Here is a 19,696-nt window from a genome sequence, read left to right on the forward strand (position 1 = left end):
ATGGCTGGAGTGGGCTGTAAATTTAGTTAAGAAGGAGATTAAGGTCATGCATAGAGAAGACCAATACTGCAACTAAGACGGTGGTGATGACAATGAGAAAATATAGGGAACAGGATTGAGAGGAACAGCATAGGCAGGCATCATGCTTTCTGTTACACACGGGTGGGTATCTGTATGTGTAGGGGTATGTGTGCATGTGTGTATATATACATATATCAACATACACATATATTTTAAATGTCTTTTTTTACATAAAGTAATAAGCATTCATGGGAAATATTTAAGCACTATGGAAGAGTTTAGATGAGTCCCAAACTGGCAGCTTGTAGACAAATCCAACCAGTCAAAGGGCTTTAACTGATTCATATAGTATTTTACCTTTAGCCTGAATTTGAATGACTTCAGATGGTTTAGGCATTTCCCAATTTGTCATACTTTCCCCCCTACCTCAACCTTTTCTGGTTTTACACTTGATCTCATGTGTTCATTTATGGTTCCTGCTTTGCTTTTCGTCAAAGGAGTTTGCGATCCAGGCCTAGAGTATACAGTCCCTACTATCTCCACGACTCCTCTATTATATGGTCTATAGCAAGACCCCTCATCAGGGGCACTGTCGACAGTCTGAAACAGATAATTGCTTGGAAGTGCAGTTCTGTTCACTGTAGGATTTTCAGCAGTATCCCAGGCCTCTAGCCACTACATGTTCCCCAGTTGTAGCCCCTAATTATAAGAAACTAAAATGTCTCCTAACATTGCCATCCTGGGGGAGTCAAAGTGCCCTCAGCTGAGAACTACTGTCTTAAAGAAACCTCTAGTAAGAGTTTCTAGGGTACCCTTCTAGATACTTTCTGTGTCATAACAGCAATTACATATATCTGTATCTCCATCCTTTTTTTTAACACTTATTTTTACTCTTAATAATGTATCACAAGTATCATTCCTTCTTCTCACATATGACTATACCATATGCCACATTTTGCAACAGCTGAAGGGATCTGTCACTGTACAGGGATACAAGCTGGATGATCAGCTGCATCTTCTCACGTATCATTGCTGGACGTTTTTTACCTGTGTGCATGGACAAGGCTACAGATCGTAAACTGGTGGGGTGAAGACACATGACTGGTGTGTGGAGACAGCAAGAGTGACAGGAGCTTGTTCTGCCACGTGGCTGTTCAGTTTGGCGCGTTGGGATCTCTTCCCATGCAGGAGCTGGGCAACAGAACAGTGGACTGTGCATCGCTGCTTCCTGCTGAGGGGACAGTCTACAGAGAAGGGGGCCTGAGGTCCCACAGGGTATGCCTGAGCAGGGCAGAGATGACTATGTAGCCAAGAAAGGAAAGTACATGTACAGGGATTAGGAAAAAACCTGTAATGATTAAGGTAAAACATAGACAAGACACACTTGATCTTTTGCTTCTGGCCATGGGCAAAAGACTAGTACCCTGCCACCCTCTGGGTGCTGATGTGACAAGAACTGGTCCCCTGCTGCATGGCACCCAGATTCATGCTACAGGAGCACAGGGCAGTGGCTCTTCTAACAGGGATGTGTCTTCCTGTCGGTAAACTGTGTCCTGGCTTTGGCAGGTCACAGGTCACACTGTCTGTCACTGGCGTCTCATCTGATAAGTGGGGACTCATGGGAACCAAGACCCAGAAAACCTGATCTTTCCAGCAGATCTGATCAAATTCACAAAATATCTAATTATGGTGCTATAAAACAAGCTGTTATTTTATGTATGATTTTCTCTTAACTCATCAGGATTTATTTCATTAGCGATGACATAAAACGTCTCAGAACCCCGCCCCCCAACCCTGTGCCATGCCCGCGGCAGAAATAACCATGACAAATAATGAACTACAAAATAAAAAAGAAAGACAATGCATACCTTTTCGTACTATTTTGTTTGGTTTGTTGCTTTGTGATCTCTTCCAAAGCAAGAAGTGGGCTACAGAAGAGCTGCCCGCTTTTCCTGATAATCTTTTGCTTCATGGCCGTTAGACTACTCCATTCTCGAACAAACCTCAAAATCTGCCAGAACATGAGATAATGAAAAGAGTTTCCAGCTCACCAGGCATCTTCCTTTGAAAGTAAAGCCCCTTATCCCATCAGAAAACTGCTGTTTTATTATATCCCCAAATAGGTTTCCAAATGCCACAATTTCAGGCTTTCTTCAGTTTGATGCATCTTCACATCTATTGTGAAATACCTGTGGCCAGTTCTGCAGAGGTCTCTTTCAACGCAGACTCTCAAAAGGTGCATTTCAGGACACCCAGCATATGTCCTTAACACACACGGGGACCAATGGCAACAATGTGCTCAGCGAGACGGAAAGAGGTCCGGCTGTCAGAAGCACAAAGCCAGCAGGGCCCCGGCAAAAGTGGTCTTGGGGAGAGCGGGTCTTAGAGCAGCGGCGGGCTTCAGTGCCACATCTGAGAACTGCTTTATCTGACTACCTGACTTCTCACAGGAAGACAGCCAGCAATAAATCTGGGACATTTTTACCAGTGTTGCTCTTATTATTAGTCAATTGTACGTAACTGGCTATTTTCTGGGAATCTGAGAATCAGGATTCAATGATATCAGAGAAAGTAGCTCACTGCTACCTCTTCCTTGATGGGTGCAACTGAGCCATGGGCAATGTTTGCTTTCCACTCCAAGGGCAGAAACGTAATCGCTATTTTCTCGTAAAAAGTGGTACTCTGCATGCTGCCAGCCCCACATGCACTGGCCCTTCTTAGCAGTGAGGATCAATCCGCCACAGGCCTCCCAAGCAGATCGTTGGCCTAGGCTGTGGGCTGGTGCTTCTGAGGGTGCCAGGGTCCCCCCGCACGGCATCGTCCCTGCTTTCAGAATTTGTTATTGATAGAACTTAACCGTCAGAGATAAAATGAGATTGTGTCAGATACGAATATCACAGTTGCTAATCCTGTGAAAGAAAAATTAAACGATGTGAGGATAATTCTATCCACAGAAACAGCAACCCTAGGTGTGATCACTCACCAAGGAAACAGATCTCACATTTATTCTCAGCACCAAGGTAAATCACAGGCAGTACCCGCACTGACAAAAATGCGACCAGTGATTTGACTCTGCACCAGGCCAGGAGGTAACTTTGCCTTTCTTAAACTCAAAATGGTCTTAAAGTACTCAACAGATTTTAACTTAAAACTAATGCATAGGACTAGTCTTACCAAGGAGCGATTCTGTCTCAGCTGAAAGGTTGCTGGCAAGTCTTCCCAAAGGTCTAATTTTATATCCAAAGGAATGAAGTTACAGTTCATTTGGTTTCCATCCTGATTATAGATTAGGAAGGCATTATTAATCCAACTGGTCTGTAGGCCCTACTAATTATTTTAAAAGTAAAGAATTATATTCCCGCACAACATTCCCAGTCTCTAACAGATAAATGAAGGTAGCACACTGTAACAAGGTTCTACCCACACAGCTGCCCTGCACAGATGCCAGGCGACGGGAGGGGACAGGCTCCCCTCTTAAGGGGAATGCCCCACTGCTCTCCCTCTTAAGGGTAACAATACCACGTAGAGGGCTGTAGTTAAACATGAGGTTTAAATATGGGTATTTCTTTCATAAAGGGGAAGAAAAACCTCTGCATATGAAAATCCATTGCATCAACAAAAGCTGAATCCATACTGGAATTCCCTCAGCTCAAAAGAAAGAGCTTCCACAATCGCTTTGGAAAAAACACACAAAAAGCGCTTAACATATTGATTCAAAGATTAGACATGTAATGGTTAACTCTAAACTCTGAATCAGAGATGGGATTCTGGCTAACATGAATAGCTCTTTGGAGGGATACTGTTACTACAACATAGGATGCTAACAGCTGTTACTGATCTTCCTTTTAAGGGGTTTTTATCCAAATTCCTACTTCCGGATTTGCCTCAGCTCAGTTTATAGCTGTGAATGGACCCGTTCGTGTGTCCTTTGCTTAGTGTCTCATGTTTAGAAGATTGAATAACATTTTACGGTAAAGGGACATGCAAATATTTAGCTCATTCATAAAAATGCACCTGAGACTGTTAAAAGAGAGAAGTCAAGAAGGCGAGGGGGCCCACGTGACACAGGCTGGATGCTGGAACTAGAAGATGGGCCAGCAAAGCTGTCACACCAGGACTTTGTGGTTTCTCTCCTCCCTCCACCCGAAGGGTGGAACTTTGATTGAATGTAGAAACATTGATCAGATGACCCAGGATGCAGAGCTTTCACTGTACAGAATAGAAAGTGTAAGAAGTTTAAGGGCTTCTGAATTCTGTGTTGTACTCTGCCTGGTGTCTGCCTTTTGGTTTCTTGACCTTCAGTCCCCTTTGGGGACCAGTTCTGTTATTCTCACATGGCAGTCTGAGAAGGCCTTGGGGACGGGGGTCCAAGCCTTAAAGAGAAGCATCATTCACTGCCTGGCTTCGTTCCTGGTGTCTCTCTCTTGGCTGTGGTCCCACGAGAGAAGCAGCGTGGGTCTTCTGGCATTCACGATCATAGTCATTTCCTAATCTTCTAGCAATCCCTTCTAATTATTAATTGGCAATGGAGATTATAACATAACCTGCCATCTATCTATATTTCTATTTGGTTTAGTGTAAAACCTGTAATCTAAGTTATCTTGAAAAAAGGCATTCTTTCAGTAGGCTGGCTCATGAGGGTATGAAGTTATAAATATTATATTATTAGTACCTATAAAGATTAGGAATTTGATACTGTAGACCAAACAGAAGTACTCATCATCTCGGCAAGTTTTTTCTCAAATATTCACACTAGATTGCCTAGGCCAAAGATTCTCACGGGGCCCTGAGAACACTTCAGGGGATCCACAAAGGCAAAAGTGTTTTCATAATAACGGTAAGACATTTGCCCTTTCACCCTCATCCTCTCACAGATGCACAGTGATTTTCCAGGGACAGATAAGATAGGAGAATCCCAAAGTCTTCTAATAAAACTCGAGAGAAATTGCTAACAGTGTAAAACAATGCAGGGGTGTCTGGTTGGCTCAGTTGGTTAAACACCCAACTCTTGATTTCAGCTCAGGTCATGGTCTCAGGGTCCTGGGATCCAGCCCAGGTCAAGCTCCTGCTGAGTGTGGAACATGCTTGTCCCTTTCCCTCTGCTCCTCCCCATGTTCTCTTTCTGTCCCTCTAGAATAAATAAATTTTAAAAAAATCTTTAAAAAAATGTAAAACAATGCCAACTCTCCTCACAGATATAACTCAGAGGAACAAAAGCTCCTCGGGGTTCTCGGCAAATTTTGAAAGTACAAAGAGCTCCTGAGACTAAAAAGTTTGAGCACCACTAACCTAGGCTATGGCATGCAACTGAGCAATCAAATTTTTAAAGCTTCCTAGAATGTATTTGACGTGGATGGGCAGAGTCAGGCTTCTGCAATGGTGCTGTGGCTGCTACAGATGATCCGAGAAGGATCTAACTTTTTTTTCAAAGTACAGTTGACATGATGTTACATAAGTTTCAGGTGTACGACATGGTGATTTGACAAGTCTATACATTACGCTGTGCTCACACAAGTGTAGCTGCCATCTGTCACCATACAACACTATCACAGTATCATTGACTGTACTTCCTGTGCTGTCACTTTCATCCTTGTGACTTACTCCATAATCGGAAGCCTGTAACTTTCACTCCTCTTCACCCATTTTGCCCGCCTCCCCACCCTGTCCCCTCTGGTAACCACCAGTTAGTTCTCTGATTTGGGGTCTTTTTCTGCTTTGTTTGTTCATTTGTTTTGCTTTCTTAGATTCCACACAAAAGGGAAATCATGAGGTATTTGTGTATTTGTCTTTCTCTGTCTGACTTATTTCACTTACCATCACACCCTCCCTGTCCATCCATGTTGTTGCAAGTGGAAAGATCTTGTTCTTTTTTTAATAGCTGCATAATATGCCATTGTGTAGCTGTGTAGCTGTGTAGCTGTGTAGCTGTGTGTGTGTGTGTGTGTGTGTGTGTGTGACAACTAGAGCTCTTATTCCTTATGGCTAGCCATAGTGCTAAGCGATTTATAGGAATTTGTTCATGTTACCCTTGCCTTGCAACAACTTCTCTTCACATTTTCCGGTTGAGGAAACCGAGGCACAAAGGAGTTAAGGAATAGGTTCAAGATTCCACACTCGGTAACAGATATGAATTGAGGCAGTTTGGCCCTGAAGTCTGTGCTCTTAACTACTATATGCTGTTTTTCCTCTCATTATCTTTAGATTTAACAAAGGAATTTTAGAATTAGCTTAAGAAGAAAAAGAACCAGATACCTATCTCATTGTTAATGAAATTAAATATTTCCAATGAAACATGAAAAAAAAAGGAAGTCTTTTGTATGTTTCAAGTACAGAATCTGCATAATGCTTACCTTAGTATAGAGGTGAATCCGGTCCGTATTCCTACTTGCACAGAACATTAAGGTTTCATACACTGGCAAGTTGTCTGAACTCTTCAACTGTTCTAATTAAGAAGATAAAAAAGGACCTGAAGGCTTACCTCTCCTCTAACCAAAATAGCTTATTTCAATCTTCTATGGGTTAGAATGATAAAAAAGCTATATAAAATGTATCACCGTATTTGACAAAGAACACGTGTCTGCACTTAAAATAAAACTGTGATGGCAAGCCACCTAAGACCACACTGGCTTATATAGAAACCAGTTGCTTTGCACTTTTGCTAATGACTCTACAAGAGAGAAATAAATTCAGAATTAGCTGAAAAGATATGAGTTAAGTATGAGTAGAATTTCCTGCCACTAAGAGTTGTTACTGGTCTTAAAGGAGTCTAGAATCTGGGCTTCTCGGAGAGTGGTTTTAAGTTGGGACTGCAGGAGCACCATTTTGGTCGCTGGCAGCAATCCAGCCTGTGAAATCCCACTTAAATGCCAGATTCCGTATAACCCCGTGCTTCACATTCACCAAAGGGGATATGTGGACAAGCTTTTTTCCTGATAATCTTATTTACCACTTCTCAGTCTCACTGACTAATATATATGGAGAGAGAGAAGGTCATCACAGTGGATCTAAATAATAATTAACAGTTAACTCTTATCAAGTACTTACAATGTGCCAGGCACTTTTCTCAGTACATACATTAACAGCTTTCAGAAATAAGTAGTGCATTTTACGGAGGAGAAAACTGAGGCACATTAACTTGCCCAAAGTCACACAACCAGTAAGAGGGCTTCAGACCAGTAATGTGGCTACAGAGCTTGTGCCCTTAACCTCTGCCACAGTTCCTAAATGACTTCCATCATCATCATTATTTTTTATTTTTTCTTCAGTGACCTTTTAATATGTTCCCCTAGATCTAGAAGTCTATGATTTTTCACTCTACTTGGCAACCTTATCATATTTTAATTTTTCTAGTCAAGACACTGGTCATTTTACAAACTTGGGACTATTCCCATATTTCATAAGTTCAAAAATGTCATTTTTTCCCATGATTTAACATCTCAAAAATTGGCATGTTATACAGCCAATAATCGTGTCATTTTATAATCACTGTTGGCCAGGTGGCAGTTGTGAAGTGGTTGTCACTGCCTGAGCACACATGAGCTTAATCATAACTACAATACCACTGTACAATACTTCAACACCACACTTGAGTCAAATGTGTTGTTTGTTATTACATGAGTTGAATTTAATTACCTCTAAAATGTCTTCAAAATCTTTCACTATGATTTGGTATTGAAATAAAAAGTCAACATGCATACCAAAAAATTTTGCACATAAAGCAGGAGAGCATAAATTTGATATTAAAGAAGTAAATACATATCATTCGAGGAATAATCAAAAATTTTTTATATTCTTGCAAAGGAATAAACAAGTGCTTCATGGAACCCAAGGAAAGGAGATCCCTGCAGACAGAGAATCCTGAGATGTGCAGAAGGGCTGCCTAGTACATGCCAAACACAACAAGTGAGGGCAGAAGGACTGCTGAATCCTCCAGGACAATGAAAGAACTATCAAAGCAACAGACGGTAAGACCTGGTCTGGGATCTCATTCGGGAATTAAGTCACGATTTAATTTTTAGAGTTTCTTTCTTAATGTACATACAATAAGTGCATCATACAATCAGTCCATCTTCAGATCTTTTGAAGAACCACGGTTAATGCATTAATATTTAAAGATTAGAAGTCATTCTCTGATAAAAAAGCGTTATAGGATTGATTCCAAATCAGTTGATATTCTTGGTAGTTAGCAGCTACATTGGGAAACATATTTCTCTTTCCGTTGTTTTTATGAAGTATAATTTAATGGCTTGAGACTAGAGATGATGCATCTTGTGAAGACAAAGCCATTCTTCCAGACCCTTAGAATTCCAGTTAGAACAAAACCAGAGTCCCTGCAAAGCATATGCCACTGCAGTTCTAGAAGGGTGTATGTGCACAGAATAAACATTTTCATATAGTGTGCCCCCTCTGTCATCCTTCTGTTTTTTTTTTCCCATGGAAATACATGTTAGTGGGGAGAGGTGAACATATCACTTGTATGGAATTCTCAGCCCAGTGATCTCAGAAGTCAAAGAAAGGAAGAGAGGGAAGGTATGGGGGAAAAGATAGCGTTGTCTGGCGTGGATGAGACCAATGCATATTTCACTGGCAGAACAGAATTTCTAAAGGTCTAGAGATTTTTGAAAAGTATGTTTAAGTAGGGGCGCCTGGGTGGCTCAGTGGTTTGGGCTGCTGCCTTTGGCTCGGGTCATGATCTCAGGGTCCTGGGATCGAGCCCCACATCGGGCTCCCTGCTCCGCAGGAAGCCTGCTTCCCTCTCTCTCTCTCTCTCTCTGCCTGCCTCTCTGCCTACTTGTGATCTCCGTCTTTCAAATAAATAAATAAAATTAAAAAAAAAAAAAAAAGTATGTTTAAGTAAACCTAGCATCTGCCTTCATCAAGGAACCGATTTCCAACTACCAAACCAGAATTTCTCTGCCATAAATGAAGAGACTCATGGCCCATAAGTTGTTTGTTCTTAGTCAGATGTTCAGTACAGTGAGCTACATGTTGTCCTACAACAAGGGCTTCATCAGCACTTGAAGGATTGTCAGAGCAGGAGGAAGGAAAGCCCCACCTAAGACGACACCATATACCCAAAGACTGTTAAAATTAACACATCTAAAAGAGGGTCCATTCCAAGATATTATTTGTGAAGACCTTGAGGCATTAGAGGGAAGAAGGCTGAGGGAAAAAAAAAGGAGGATGCTCCGAGCTCAGAAATTCTTAAATGAACATTTCATTTTAAAACTATGAATCTGACTCTGAGTTATATCTGTGTTTAATAGCAACTAAGTTAGAAGAAAAACTAACTGTCCCATCTCAACAGTTTTGGTGTTGTTATAATGAGAACATCAGTCTGTAGGTTACTATGGTCACTAACTGATAAACAAAGAAAATAACCCCAAAGTACTCATGAACTCCAGCTCTGGCCACATATAACAACAGTGATGTGTGACCTATGGGCGGGTATACACCAACCATCACAGCTTGAAGTAATGGATTGAAGCAACCAAAGAATAAATAAATCCAAACACTACATGGTTGGCTCCGAGTGCAGTCATGATTCCTATAGTCTTAAAATTATGTACCTTAAGAATGGTTTCTTAAAAAAACCCACCCCAAATCCTAAATTTAGGTCAATTAGTTGTAACCATTTAAAAGAAATTCGTGGGCAAACAATTAATGATCTGTTAAGTAGCTGTTAACATGCCATTCTTACTATTTTGTCCTAAAGAACCTCGCAAGTGTCAAAACCACACCCTAACTCGTGGATGGGCCCGACCCGCATGAGGCTGGGGGCAGCACCGGCAGAGCTACATGTCAGTTCTGCTGCGTTATGTCTAAATGCCCACAGCTCTGCTCTTCCAGCCATCTGGTATTTCAGTGTGTGCTTCCAATTGTTGGTATGTTTAATATAAATCAGAATACAAGGAACCTGGAATGGGGTACTAGTTGCAAGTCTATCCACAGTATTATCTATCTACATGCATACTTAGTATCTGAACACTGGAAGTGGAAACCAGACTTACCATCACCTGGCTGGGGTGTGAGTGTGTCTTCTCTCTTGATTTCTGATATTGCTTCCTTGCTCTCAGCCAACGGGTTAGGATCTGAGGGTGCAAGGACTTGTTTTTCACGGTCAGAACTAGTCCAAACATTTTTGGAGGTGTCTTTCCCAGGATCAACTTTCTTGTTTTCATTTTTATCTTGGGTAGAGCTGTCTATTTGTAGAATTACGAAAATCAAACAAACAATTTACACACAAATTTAGATAAAATCATTATTTACTCTAAGGCCAGTTTTTAAAAAGTTACAGCTAGGTCTTATAAAAAGAAACATGGTTGGGATGCCTGAGTGGCTCAGTCGGTTAAGTGGCTGCCTTCACCTGAGGTCATGATCCCAGGGTCTTGGAATGGAGTCCTACACTGGGCTCCTCTGCCTGCTCCTCTCTCTGCTTGTGCTCTCTCTGTCAAATAAATAAAAGTCTTAAAAAAAAAAAAAAGGAAACATGGTCAACAGTGTTTATTCATTCTCTGCAAACACCTGTTGGGAGTCACTAAATGCCCCATGTGCAAATGATGGGGTACCGAACAGGCAGTGAGGAATGAGATAGACAAATCCCTGCTTCCTAGAGTTTCCATTTTAAGTATCAGAAACAAGTACATCAGAGAAAGAGAATAAAGGCCAATGAATAAAGAAAAAGAGAAGTAAAACAAGAAAATAAAACAAGGTTTCATAACCAGGAGTTGGTGGGGAACAAAGGTCCACAGGGCCAAGCTCTGGGTTGAGTCCCATTTGAGCTGAGGGCTGTTTGGGAATCTAGAAGGCCCAGCCCAAGGGTCTGTATTCTCAAACTGAACTGTAAATGTAAATGAAGCCACTGAGGGTTGTAGAAAAAGGAATGGAATCATCTGAGTTTTTAATAGCTCACCCTAGCTGCTCGTACTGAAGGGCCACAGGGAGGCTAGCTGCAAGGCCACTGAGGTCTGGGGAAGAAAATGGTAACTCCAGTAGGATGATAGCAACCAAGATGACATGGCCAGAATTGAGATAGACTTTGGAAGTTATGCTGGCAGAACCTGACAAATCAAGTGTGGGAGAAGAGAAAGGAATGAAGGACGCTGCCTGGGTTTCTAGTATCATGGACGCATGATGAGAGAAGAGAAGATTTGGTGTTAGATGTGGTGGTGAATCAAGAACTCCACCGCGGGCCATGGTCACCTTGAGGCACCCATCACATGAGCAGGACAGATGAGGCAGAGGCATATGCACGAACTGCGGTTCAAGCAGGCGACAGAAATATGGGCCTATGAGCTGTAAGATGGCAAGTATGAGCTATGTGCATGTTAGGAACAAAGCACAAGAAGAGCACCTGGGTGCTCAGTAGAGCAAGCAACTCGACATCTCAGAGTCATGAGTTCAAGCCCCATGTTGGGCACAGAGATTACTTAAAACAAAAACAAAAACAAAACAATAACAAAAAAACAAAGCCCAAGGTAAGGGTTACCTATTGACAAATATTAGTGTTCAATATATACTATACCAAATTGTACCAAATGTACTAAATGTCCTGGAGACTGTATTAGCAAACTTTATAGGAGTATAATTTCCTAATATTGCTCCTTTTTCTTTGTTTGTTTTTAAAGATTTTATTTATTTATTTGAGAGAGCAAGCAAGAGCGCATGAGCACACGGGCATGGGGACTGGCAGGCAGAGGAAGAAGGAGAAGCAGACTCCCTGCTGAGCAGAAAGCCCCATGCGGGATTTGATCCCAGGCCCCTGGGATCATGACCTGAGCCATAGGCAGCCGCTTAACTGACGGAGCCACCCAGGCACCCTTCTCCTTTAGTTTTCTGGATTCCATTTCCTCAAAGTATTGTATGGCAAACACTGATTAAAAATTTTGGATGAATTAGAATTAATTCTGCTTTTCAATACTTTTGGGGGTACATCCTAAATCAGGGTTGGAAATCATTATGCCAAGTACAATAATATTAACCTAATAAATATAACCTTTTGCATACATTAGTATCAATATTACATATATGTATTTCTGTTAAATCAGACTTTCAAAGTCACAAAAAAAGTTTCATTTTTCTTTAGGTTGCTTGAGAGTTTGCTTATTAAATCAGGGGTCTAGAAATTTTTGCTGTTGCTCTTGGTATCACAAAGAAAAATCAGAACTTTAAAGCCCTATTAAACTATGATTTTCATTGCTAAATCACTCAACTTATACTTCTATGTGAACTGGCATTATCCTGTAGTCATGAGATACTTTATTTTTATGACCTGGAGTAGTTGGAAATTGAATGAGATAATGCAAATTCTGAGAGATATTATATGGGATAAGCTTGTGGTTCCAATTTAGTTCACAGACAACAGGTGTCCACGTTACAAATATAACCACCCAGATGGCAGACTTGTCATTTTTGTAGGAACACCCAGAATTGAAAGAGGAAAGACTCAGCTACTGATTACATTTTCTTTCAGATTAAAACTAAGACACAGGAGAACAAGAAAGACAGGAAGGAACCGCAAGCAGAGCCTTTATCTTAGCGGACTCTGTTAATGCCACTTCTCTAATGACGGGAAAGGAGATGTGTACAATTATTACAACTGATAAAATAAAGTGATTTCTTCCAGCTTCCCAAACTGTCAACTTGGCCTTCTAAGTTGCCATGAAAATAGTCTCTAAAACTGGAAACAAAAGAAATACTAATGATCTTTTTTCTTAAGACAACCTCAGTATTAATAATCATTACAAATACAAATCATCAGAATAATACCATGCTCTAAAAACATACTCTGAGGTATGTTTATAATTTTTACTTTTTTTGGTAAAGAATAAACTCAGAAAACAGATACCAATTTGGTTCTTCAAAGATCTACAGAGGAATTTTTATGATTTGTCATGCAAGAAACAGGACACAATGTATATTTTACTAGGCAAAGAAGCTACACTGGATTATTTTGCTATTTAAACAAAAATAATCTAAAATTTCTTTAAAAACAAGTATTATCTACAGGAGAAAGAAAACAGCAGGTCTATGACTATAAGGCATATTTGCTGCCATAGCAACAGAGCTTCTATTCCTGCCCACTGAATTCACATCCTGCTGGCATTAATGAGAAATGTCCATTTGTGCCAAATTAATGCCATGTCACAGACGCTCAGGGATATACATTCTTGACAGAACTGGGAGCTTTCCACATTCCACCGGGGGATAAATTCAGTCTTCACTATGTAAAGTTCTTACTCTAGCTTAACAGCTAAAGTCAGTGTTGAGTCCCACTAACCTGTGCTAACAGCAGTTGCCTCTAAAAACACAGACCATGTGAAGATGACACCACCAGCCCCCTCCCAGGGGCCACACTCCATGTACTCACCAGTTCTGCCTGGAGGGTTCTCACACATTTCACAATAAGGTAACACCGAGTTATTGATATAGGTGCAGAAACCACACTGCCAGCCCTTTCCAGGAAAGGGTGGGCTGGTTGCCTGGGCTAGGGCCGTGGTTTGTCTGGGCCAGGACAGTTTCTCCTCTGGGGCACTGCAGTGGTTACTGGTGGTGACCAACTTCAATCTTTTAGCTTCAGGTTCAACATTACTTTCATAATCAATGATGCGTCTTGTGGCTCTTTCTCCAGGGTCTGCTGGCACGACAGTATTTTTCTCTTGGAATATTCCTGATTCATCGCAGGAGGTCACCAACTGTCTTTTCTTAGGTTTTAGTAAAAAGAATGATCGAATATCATGCTGCTTTTCTTTTTCAAACTAGGAAAAACAAAGTTATCAAATTAAAAAGCCATCTAATATGTTCTTCCTAAATGAAACAGATTAACCAACTATTTTCAGTAACCATATTCTTTCATTTTTTGAATACCTTGTTGGAAATGAATTCAATTATGCTATGACTCTTCATATATATACATATATGCAGAATATCATTAACACATCATATACTTCCTGTGTCTTTTTTTTTTGCACTTACAGTGTGCCAAGCACTTTACATATATTAACTCATTTAATCTTCATGCCAGCTCTGTGAGACAGGTACTAGTTTTCTTCCTATATTTTACATGAGGACACTAAAGCTTTAGAGATGTTAGGTAACGTGGCTACAGAATTTATGTAATAAAATTATACTTCATCAACTATCTGCTCTAGAGGTATGTCAGGGAAAGGAAAATTATGTATTTAAATATTTAAATATTCCAAGAACCTACCAAAATGGTTTCATGCCCAAACTATAAATACAGCGTTCATAAACAACGTTTTTCATATTAAATGTTTTCTTGACTAGGGAGCATTTTTTCAAATAGCATTAAAGCGATTAATTAGAGCTGCTTCTTTAACAGACACATCTTAATAATTATCTTGCTTTCAAGAAATGTATTTCCCTTTTCTAAGAAAATTTTTGTTTTCAATGTATAAATCTCAACTTCCTTATTAGAGAAAGTGGGATACATAGCTCCACAACTGATTAGCAAACAGTGAAGAAAGATAAGGAGTCAATTTTATTTTATTTTATTTTATTTTATTTTATTATTTTTTTAAAAAGATTTTATTTATTTATTTGACAGAGAGAGATCACAAGTAGGCAGAGAGAGAGAGGAGGAGGAAGCAGGCTTCCTGCTGAGCAGAGAGCCCGATGCGGGACTCGATCCCAGAACGCTGAGATCATGACCTGAGCCGAAGGCAGCGGCTTAACCCACTGAGCCACCCAGGCGCCCCAGGAGTCAATTTTAGAGAATTCCTGTTAGGGGTACCATGGTGGATACACACTGCATTTCCAAAGATGGTCACACCAGTTCTTATCCTATTTGACATGCTCTTCTCACAATGTGACACTGACATGCTACATTTAGAGGTGGGGTCTGTGTTCCTCTCCTCTGACTCTGGGTGAATCTTTCTAACTGTCTCAATCAATAGAATGCAGTGAAAACGACACTGTGTGACTCCTGAGGCTGGGTTATTGACGATTACATGGCTTTCACTTGGATGCGGGCATTCTGAATCTCTTCCTCTTTTTGTCTTGGGTTGTTTGCCTTTGGAGCTTCACCACCATGTTGTGGGGAAGCCTGAGTCACAGGGAGAAACGATGTGTGGTTGTTTGAGTTGACAACTCCTGGTAGGCCCCTAGGTTATAGGACAGCATCAACTGCCAGACACATCACTGAATGAGCCTTGAGATGTTTCCAGATCTCAGAGTTGGGGTCTTCTACTAAAGGCCCCAGTCATTGTGGAGCAGAGACACATCATCTCCATCACACCCTGGTTGAATTCCTCACCCACAGAAACCGTAAGAAATAATATATGAGTATTGTTGTGTGAAGACACTAAATTTTGGGGTTAATTTGTTATGTAGCGATAGGTAACACTGACAGACTCTACAGATAATGATAGCAAAGTATATTGTAAAGAAATATTTTATGTAACATATCTTACCTGCACTTCTTAGCAGTGGTGCATAATAAAGCAAGATATAGCAAATCCATAAAGAGAGAAGGATTAGTGGTTACCAGGGGCTGAGGGAAAGGGAGATGGGTAGTTATTGCTAAATGGTCACAGAGTCCGTCCAAGGTGATGAAAGTTTTGAAAATAGTGGAAACAATTGCACAACATTGTGAATGTGATATTAAGTAGTATTACCACTGAACTGTACACTTAACAATGGTTAAAACAGCAAGCTTTATGATTATATGTTTACACATATAATCATAAATTTTTAAATAAAAAAAAAGAAGGGAGGAAAGCAGGAAGATTTAGGCTGTTTCCATATTGGTAAAATTGAAACGTAACAGGGAAAAAAAAGTCATCCCCCCAAAATGTACAGCTTCTGTTTTCTGTGGCTGTTATTTATACAACCTCACGTATTATAAAAAGTTATCTTAGTTATGGAAGTAACAGAATTTAGATAAAAATATAAAGAAGGAGATTATTAACCATGAGACAAGATTTTTAAAATAAGGCACAAGGGAAATTCTAAGAAAAGGGTGAAGAAAAGCAGAGAGATTAGCAGACTAACAGAGTTTGGTGTTTAAAAAAGTAACAAAGCAAAAAAGATAGTTAAATATTTAAAGAAAATGTTCTATTCCGTATAATAGGATGGCCAAGAGGGCTTTCAGGATTTTGAAAATAGTAGCAAATGTTCAGAAAACGTGAACAAATCCCATCAGCTATTTCTAATTAAAGCATGACCTTCTGAGTCCTTGCATGTCTGGAAATGAACTGATTTTCTTTCTAACCCTTAGTAGTTTTGCTGGGCATGCAATTCTTTTCAAGTCCTTAAAGACATTGCTCTACCTCTTCCAACACCGGACGATGCTGATGATGTTCCCTCATAGGTTGCACTTTCCTTTTAGAGACTTTTAAGACCTTGTCTTTATCCCTGGTGCTCTACAATTTCACAATAATCTATATTTCTGTATCTGTGTCATTTATATCTATCTGCCTTCTGCTCAGCACCCAGGATACCTTAATTTTGAACGGCACTCAGTAGCTTTAGCTCTTGGAAATTTCCACTATTCTTTGATAGATTCTTCCTCTTTATTTTCTTTTTTTGTGGAATTACTGTTAGCAGAATGTTGAACTAGATGTAATGTCCTATCTCTTATTGTCATATTTTCCTTCGTTTTGTCTTTTGACTCTCTAAATTCTTAAGAGTTTTTCTCTAATTTATCTCGCAACCCTGACTACAGAATTATTTTGATAGCCATATTTTCAACATTTAAAATTTCCTTTTTTGTTTCTTGTTCCTTTGTCATAGTAGTCTGATTTTATTTATATTTGCAGTAGCATCTTAAATGTGAGGCTACTACTTTGAGTTTTTAAAATGTTATCTTTAGGGTTAATTCTTCTATCAGCTTATTTTTGTTCTCCTTTTTCATGCTATAGATTTCCTCCCCAACTACCCAATGACCCTGCTTGTCCCTGCATACATGTGAATGAAAGAACAGAAGGATTTCCTGGGAATGTGGGACACATAGGGCTTATCACCACAAAGGTCTAAAAAGACATACTGGGTGTTACATGCAACTAATGAATCATTGAGCACTACATCAAAAACTAATGATGTACTACTATATGTTGGCTAGTTGAACTTAATAAAAAATAAAAACATAGAAAAATAAAAGGACATACTGATTGACTACAAGAGGGGAGGAAAATGGAGGGGCTCAGGGTGATTACTTAAACTCCTATATTTCTGACTTGCAACACTGTAGAAATGATATTTTCCTGTGAGAGGGAATATGGGAAAATACTGGGCTCATGAAAAGACAAAAAGAGAACAGGTAAGGAAATAAGCTCACTTTTACATCCTTGTGAGGACTGTTGGGTACCAGGGTAGAGAGTCCAGGAAGCAGGTCTGGAGTTCAAGAGAAAGAAACAACTAGATTCACACATCTGGGAACCACTAACATAGAGACGTGGTTAAGATATCAGACTTGATGTCATGATACATAATGGGAGAAGGTAGTGAGAAAAGGTCAAAGTCAAAGACAGAAAGCACAGAAACAGCATTAAGGGTGTAATGAGGAAGCGATACTAAGGAAAGATACACAAAAACAACAGTAAGAAAGGGAGAAAAATCAGGAGAGTGGTAGCTTTATTGGGTGTGTGCATGTGTTTTGGTTTTCCACTCATTTATTAGGTGTTCGGTGGGCACTTTATTTATTTATTTTTAAGATTTTATTTATTTATTTGACAGACAGAGATCACAGGTAGGCAGAGAGGCAGGCAGAGAGAGAGGAGGAATCAGGCTCCCTGCGGAGCAGAGAGCCCGATGTGGGGCTCGATCCCAGGACCCTGGGATCATGACCTGAGCCGAAGGTAGAGGCTTAACACACTGAGCCACCCAGGCACCCCTCGGTGGGCACTTTAAAACAGAAAAACCCACGTCCTTCAGTTCTAGGAAATTTTCTTATATTATTTTTTCTACCTCTATTTTCTCTGTCTTCTCTTTGTGGAATTCCTATTAGACAAAAGCTTCTGGATTAATCATTTGATTTTCTTCAACTTTTCTCACACTTTCTGATTGCTATTTGTCCTTCTTTCTTTGTGAGTGCCTCATTACCTTCTTTCCCAGCCTTGTTGAATTACTATTTTCTGATATGACAGGTTCAATTCCTAAGAGCTTTCACTTGTCTAATTACCTCTCCTTGTTTTGGTTTCCTTGTTTGGGCACAGTATTTTCTTTCACTTCTCTATGGACATTAGTAATAGTTTTGGGGTTTCCTTTTAAAGTCTTCTTCAGTTTGTTCGATTGTCTCTGCTTTTTCTGATCTCTTTCTTGGCTTACATGATTGTTTTGGTCTCTGCTTTTCTTTTTTTTAGATTTTATTTATTTATTTGAGAGAGAGTCAGGGAGAGAGAGCATGAGTGAGGAGAAGGGCAGAGAGAGAAGCAGACTCCCCATGGAGATGGGAGCCCGATGCGGGACTCGATCCCGGGACTCCGAGATCATGACCTGAGCCGAAGGCAGTTGTCCAACCAACTGAGCCACCCAGGCGTCCCTGGTCTCTGCTTTTCAAGTGAAAAGCTTTCCTCCAGGCCTGGAGGCCTTTACTGTCCATTCATATTTAAGAATGAGACTTAATAAGCATTAAGAATAAAATGTGATGGCAAGTTTCATGTGGGGGACTTCACTGAGATCACCAGTGACTGTCAGGGGAGCCCTGTCAGTCTCCATAGTCTTCTCGTGGTCCAGTCTGGTTCCCCAAAAAGGAGTCCTTCAATTTCCTGCCTGAAGGGTACAGTGCTGGCTACCAGCAAACCAGGAGCTGTTTAGGAGAAGGGTGCTAAGGATTCTATCATTAATTAAGGAGGCTTTGACTTAGTATGATTCTTTTCAATTTATTGCCTTACCCCCTCTCTCAACTGGCTCTCTTCCTGGACATATCTTGAAATACATTTTTTTAAAGATTTTATTTCTAAGCAATCTCTACACCTGACATGGGGCTGGAACCCCCAACCCTGCGATCAAGGGTTGCCCGCTCCACTGACTAGGCCAGCCAGGCACCATTTAAAAAGAGCAAATAAAACATTTAAATAAATAAATAAAATATAAAAAATAGGAAACAGAAAACACAAAAAATAAAATGAATAAAATGTATAATAACAGGCCACTGTCCACTTACATGAAATAATGTTTAGATAGTATCAGACTCTTCTATCCCATTCTACCGGCAAGGAATTTATTTCTGTAAAAACATTTTAATCTCTCCATCTTCCCACCAAAAAAACAAAACAAAATACTTTTAGATTTGTTTGTAAAAAAGCAGCCCTCCCAACACAAAACAAAAACCTAAGAAGTCTTAAAAAAAAAAAAAAGAATTCTCAGGGCCTTAAAGTATCAGCTTTTACAGTTGATCTCTTTAATTAAGATATTTAATTAAGCTGTTTTTAAAAGAACATCTTTCACTATTTAAGTAATGACTAATTTTAGAAATTAACATGTGAGAAATTCTCGTTTTGTGCCAGAGGCAAGTCACAGAAAGGTTAGCAGAGATTGACAGTAATCAGAAACTGATGGCTACCTCTGCCGCTATGAGGGCAAACTTCTACTCAGGAGTAAGCAGTATAGGTGTTATTTTGAAACCTCAGCTTCTTGAGTTATAATAAATTGAGACTTGAGTGCGTAAAACCCAGAAAAGGAGTGTGTGGGTGTAAAGGGAATCATTTTATATAAT

The 19,696-nt window shown here is 40.0% G+C and overlaps 1 protein-coding gene across 10 annotated transcripts in view; it reads right to left on the bottom strand.

Moving 5' to 3' along the window:
- Nucleotides 1-19,696, bottom strand: part of ZRANB3 (zinc finger RANBP2-type containing 3) — a 338,626-nt gene that overhangs the window by 14,970 nt on the left and 303,960 nt on the right. For all 10 annotated transcript variants that reach the window (XM_082689300.1, XM_082689306.1, XM_082689302.1 and 7 more), the window contains 5 exons: nt 13,391-13,778; nt 10,032-10,223; nt 6,372-6,463; nt 3,196-3,297; nt 1,890-2,032 (listed from right to left, as the gene is read on the bottom strand). In XM_082689300.1, the coding sequence (XP_082545426.1) occupies nt 1,890-2,032; nt 3,196-3,297; nt 6,372-6,463; nt 10,032-10,223; nt 13,391-13,778 (917 nt within the window). The remainder of the gene's footprint in view (nt 1-1,889; nt 2,033-3,195; nt 3,298-6,371; nt 6,464-10,031; nt 10,224-13,390; nt 13,779-19,696) is intronic.

Source organism: Mustela nivalis, assembly GCF_964662115.1.
Source record: "Mustela nivalis genome assembly, chromosome: 11".
Classification (NCBI taxonomy): Eukaryota; Metazoa; Chordata; class Mammalia; order Carnivora; family Mustelidae; genus Mustela; species Mustela nivalis.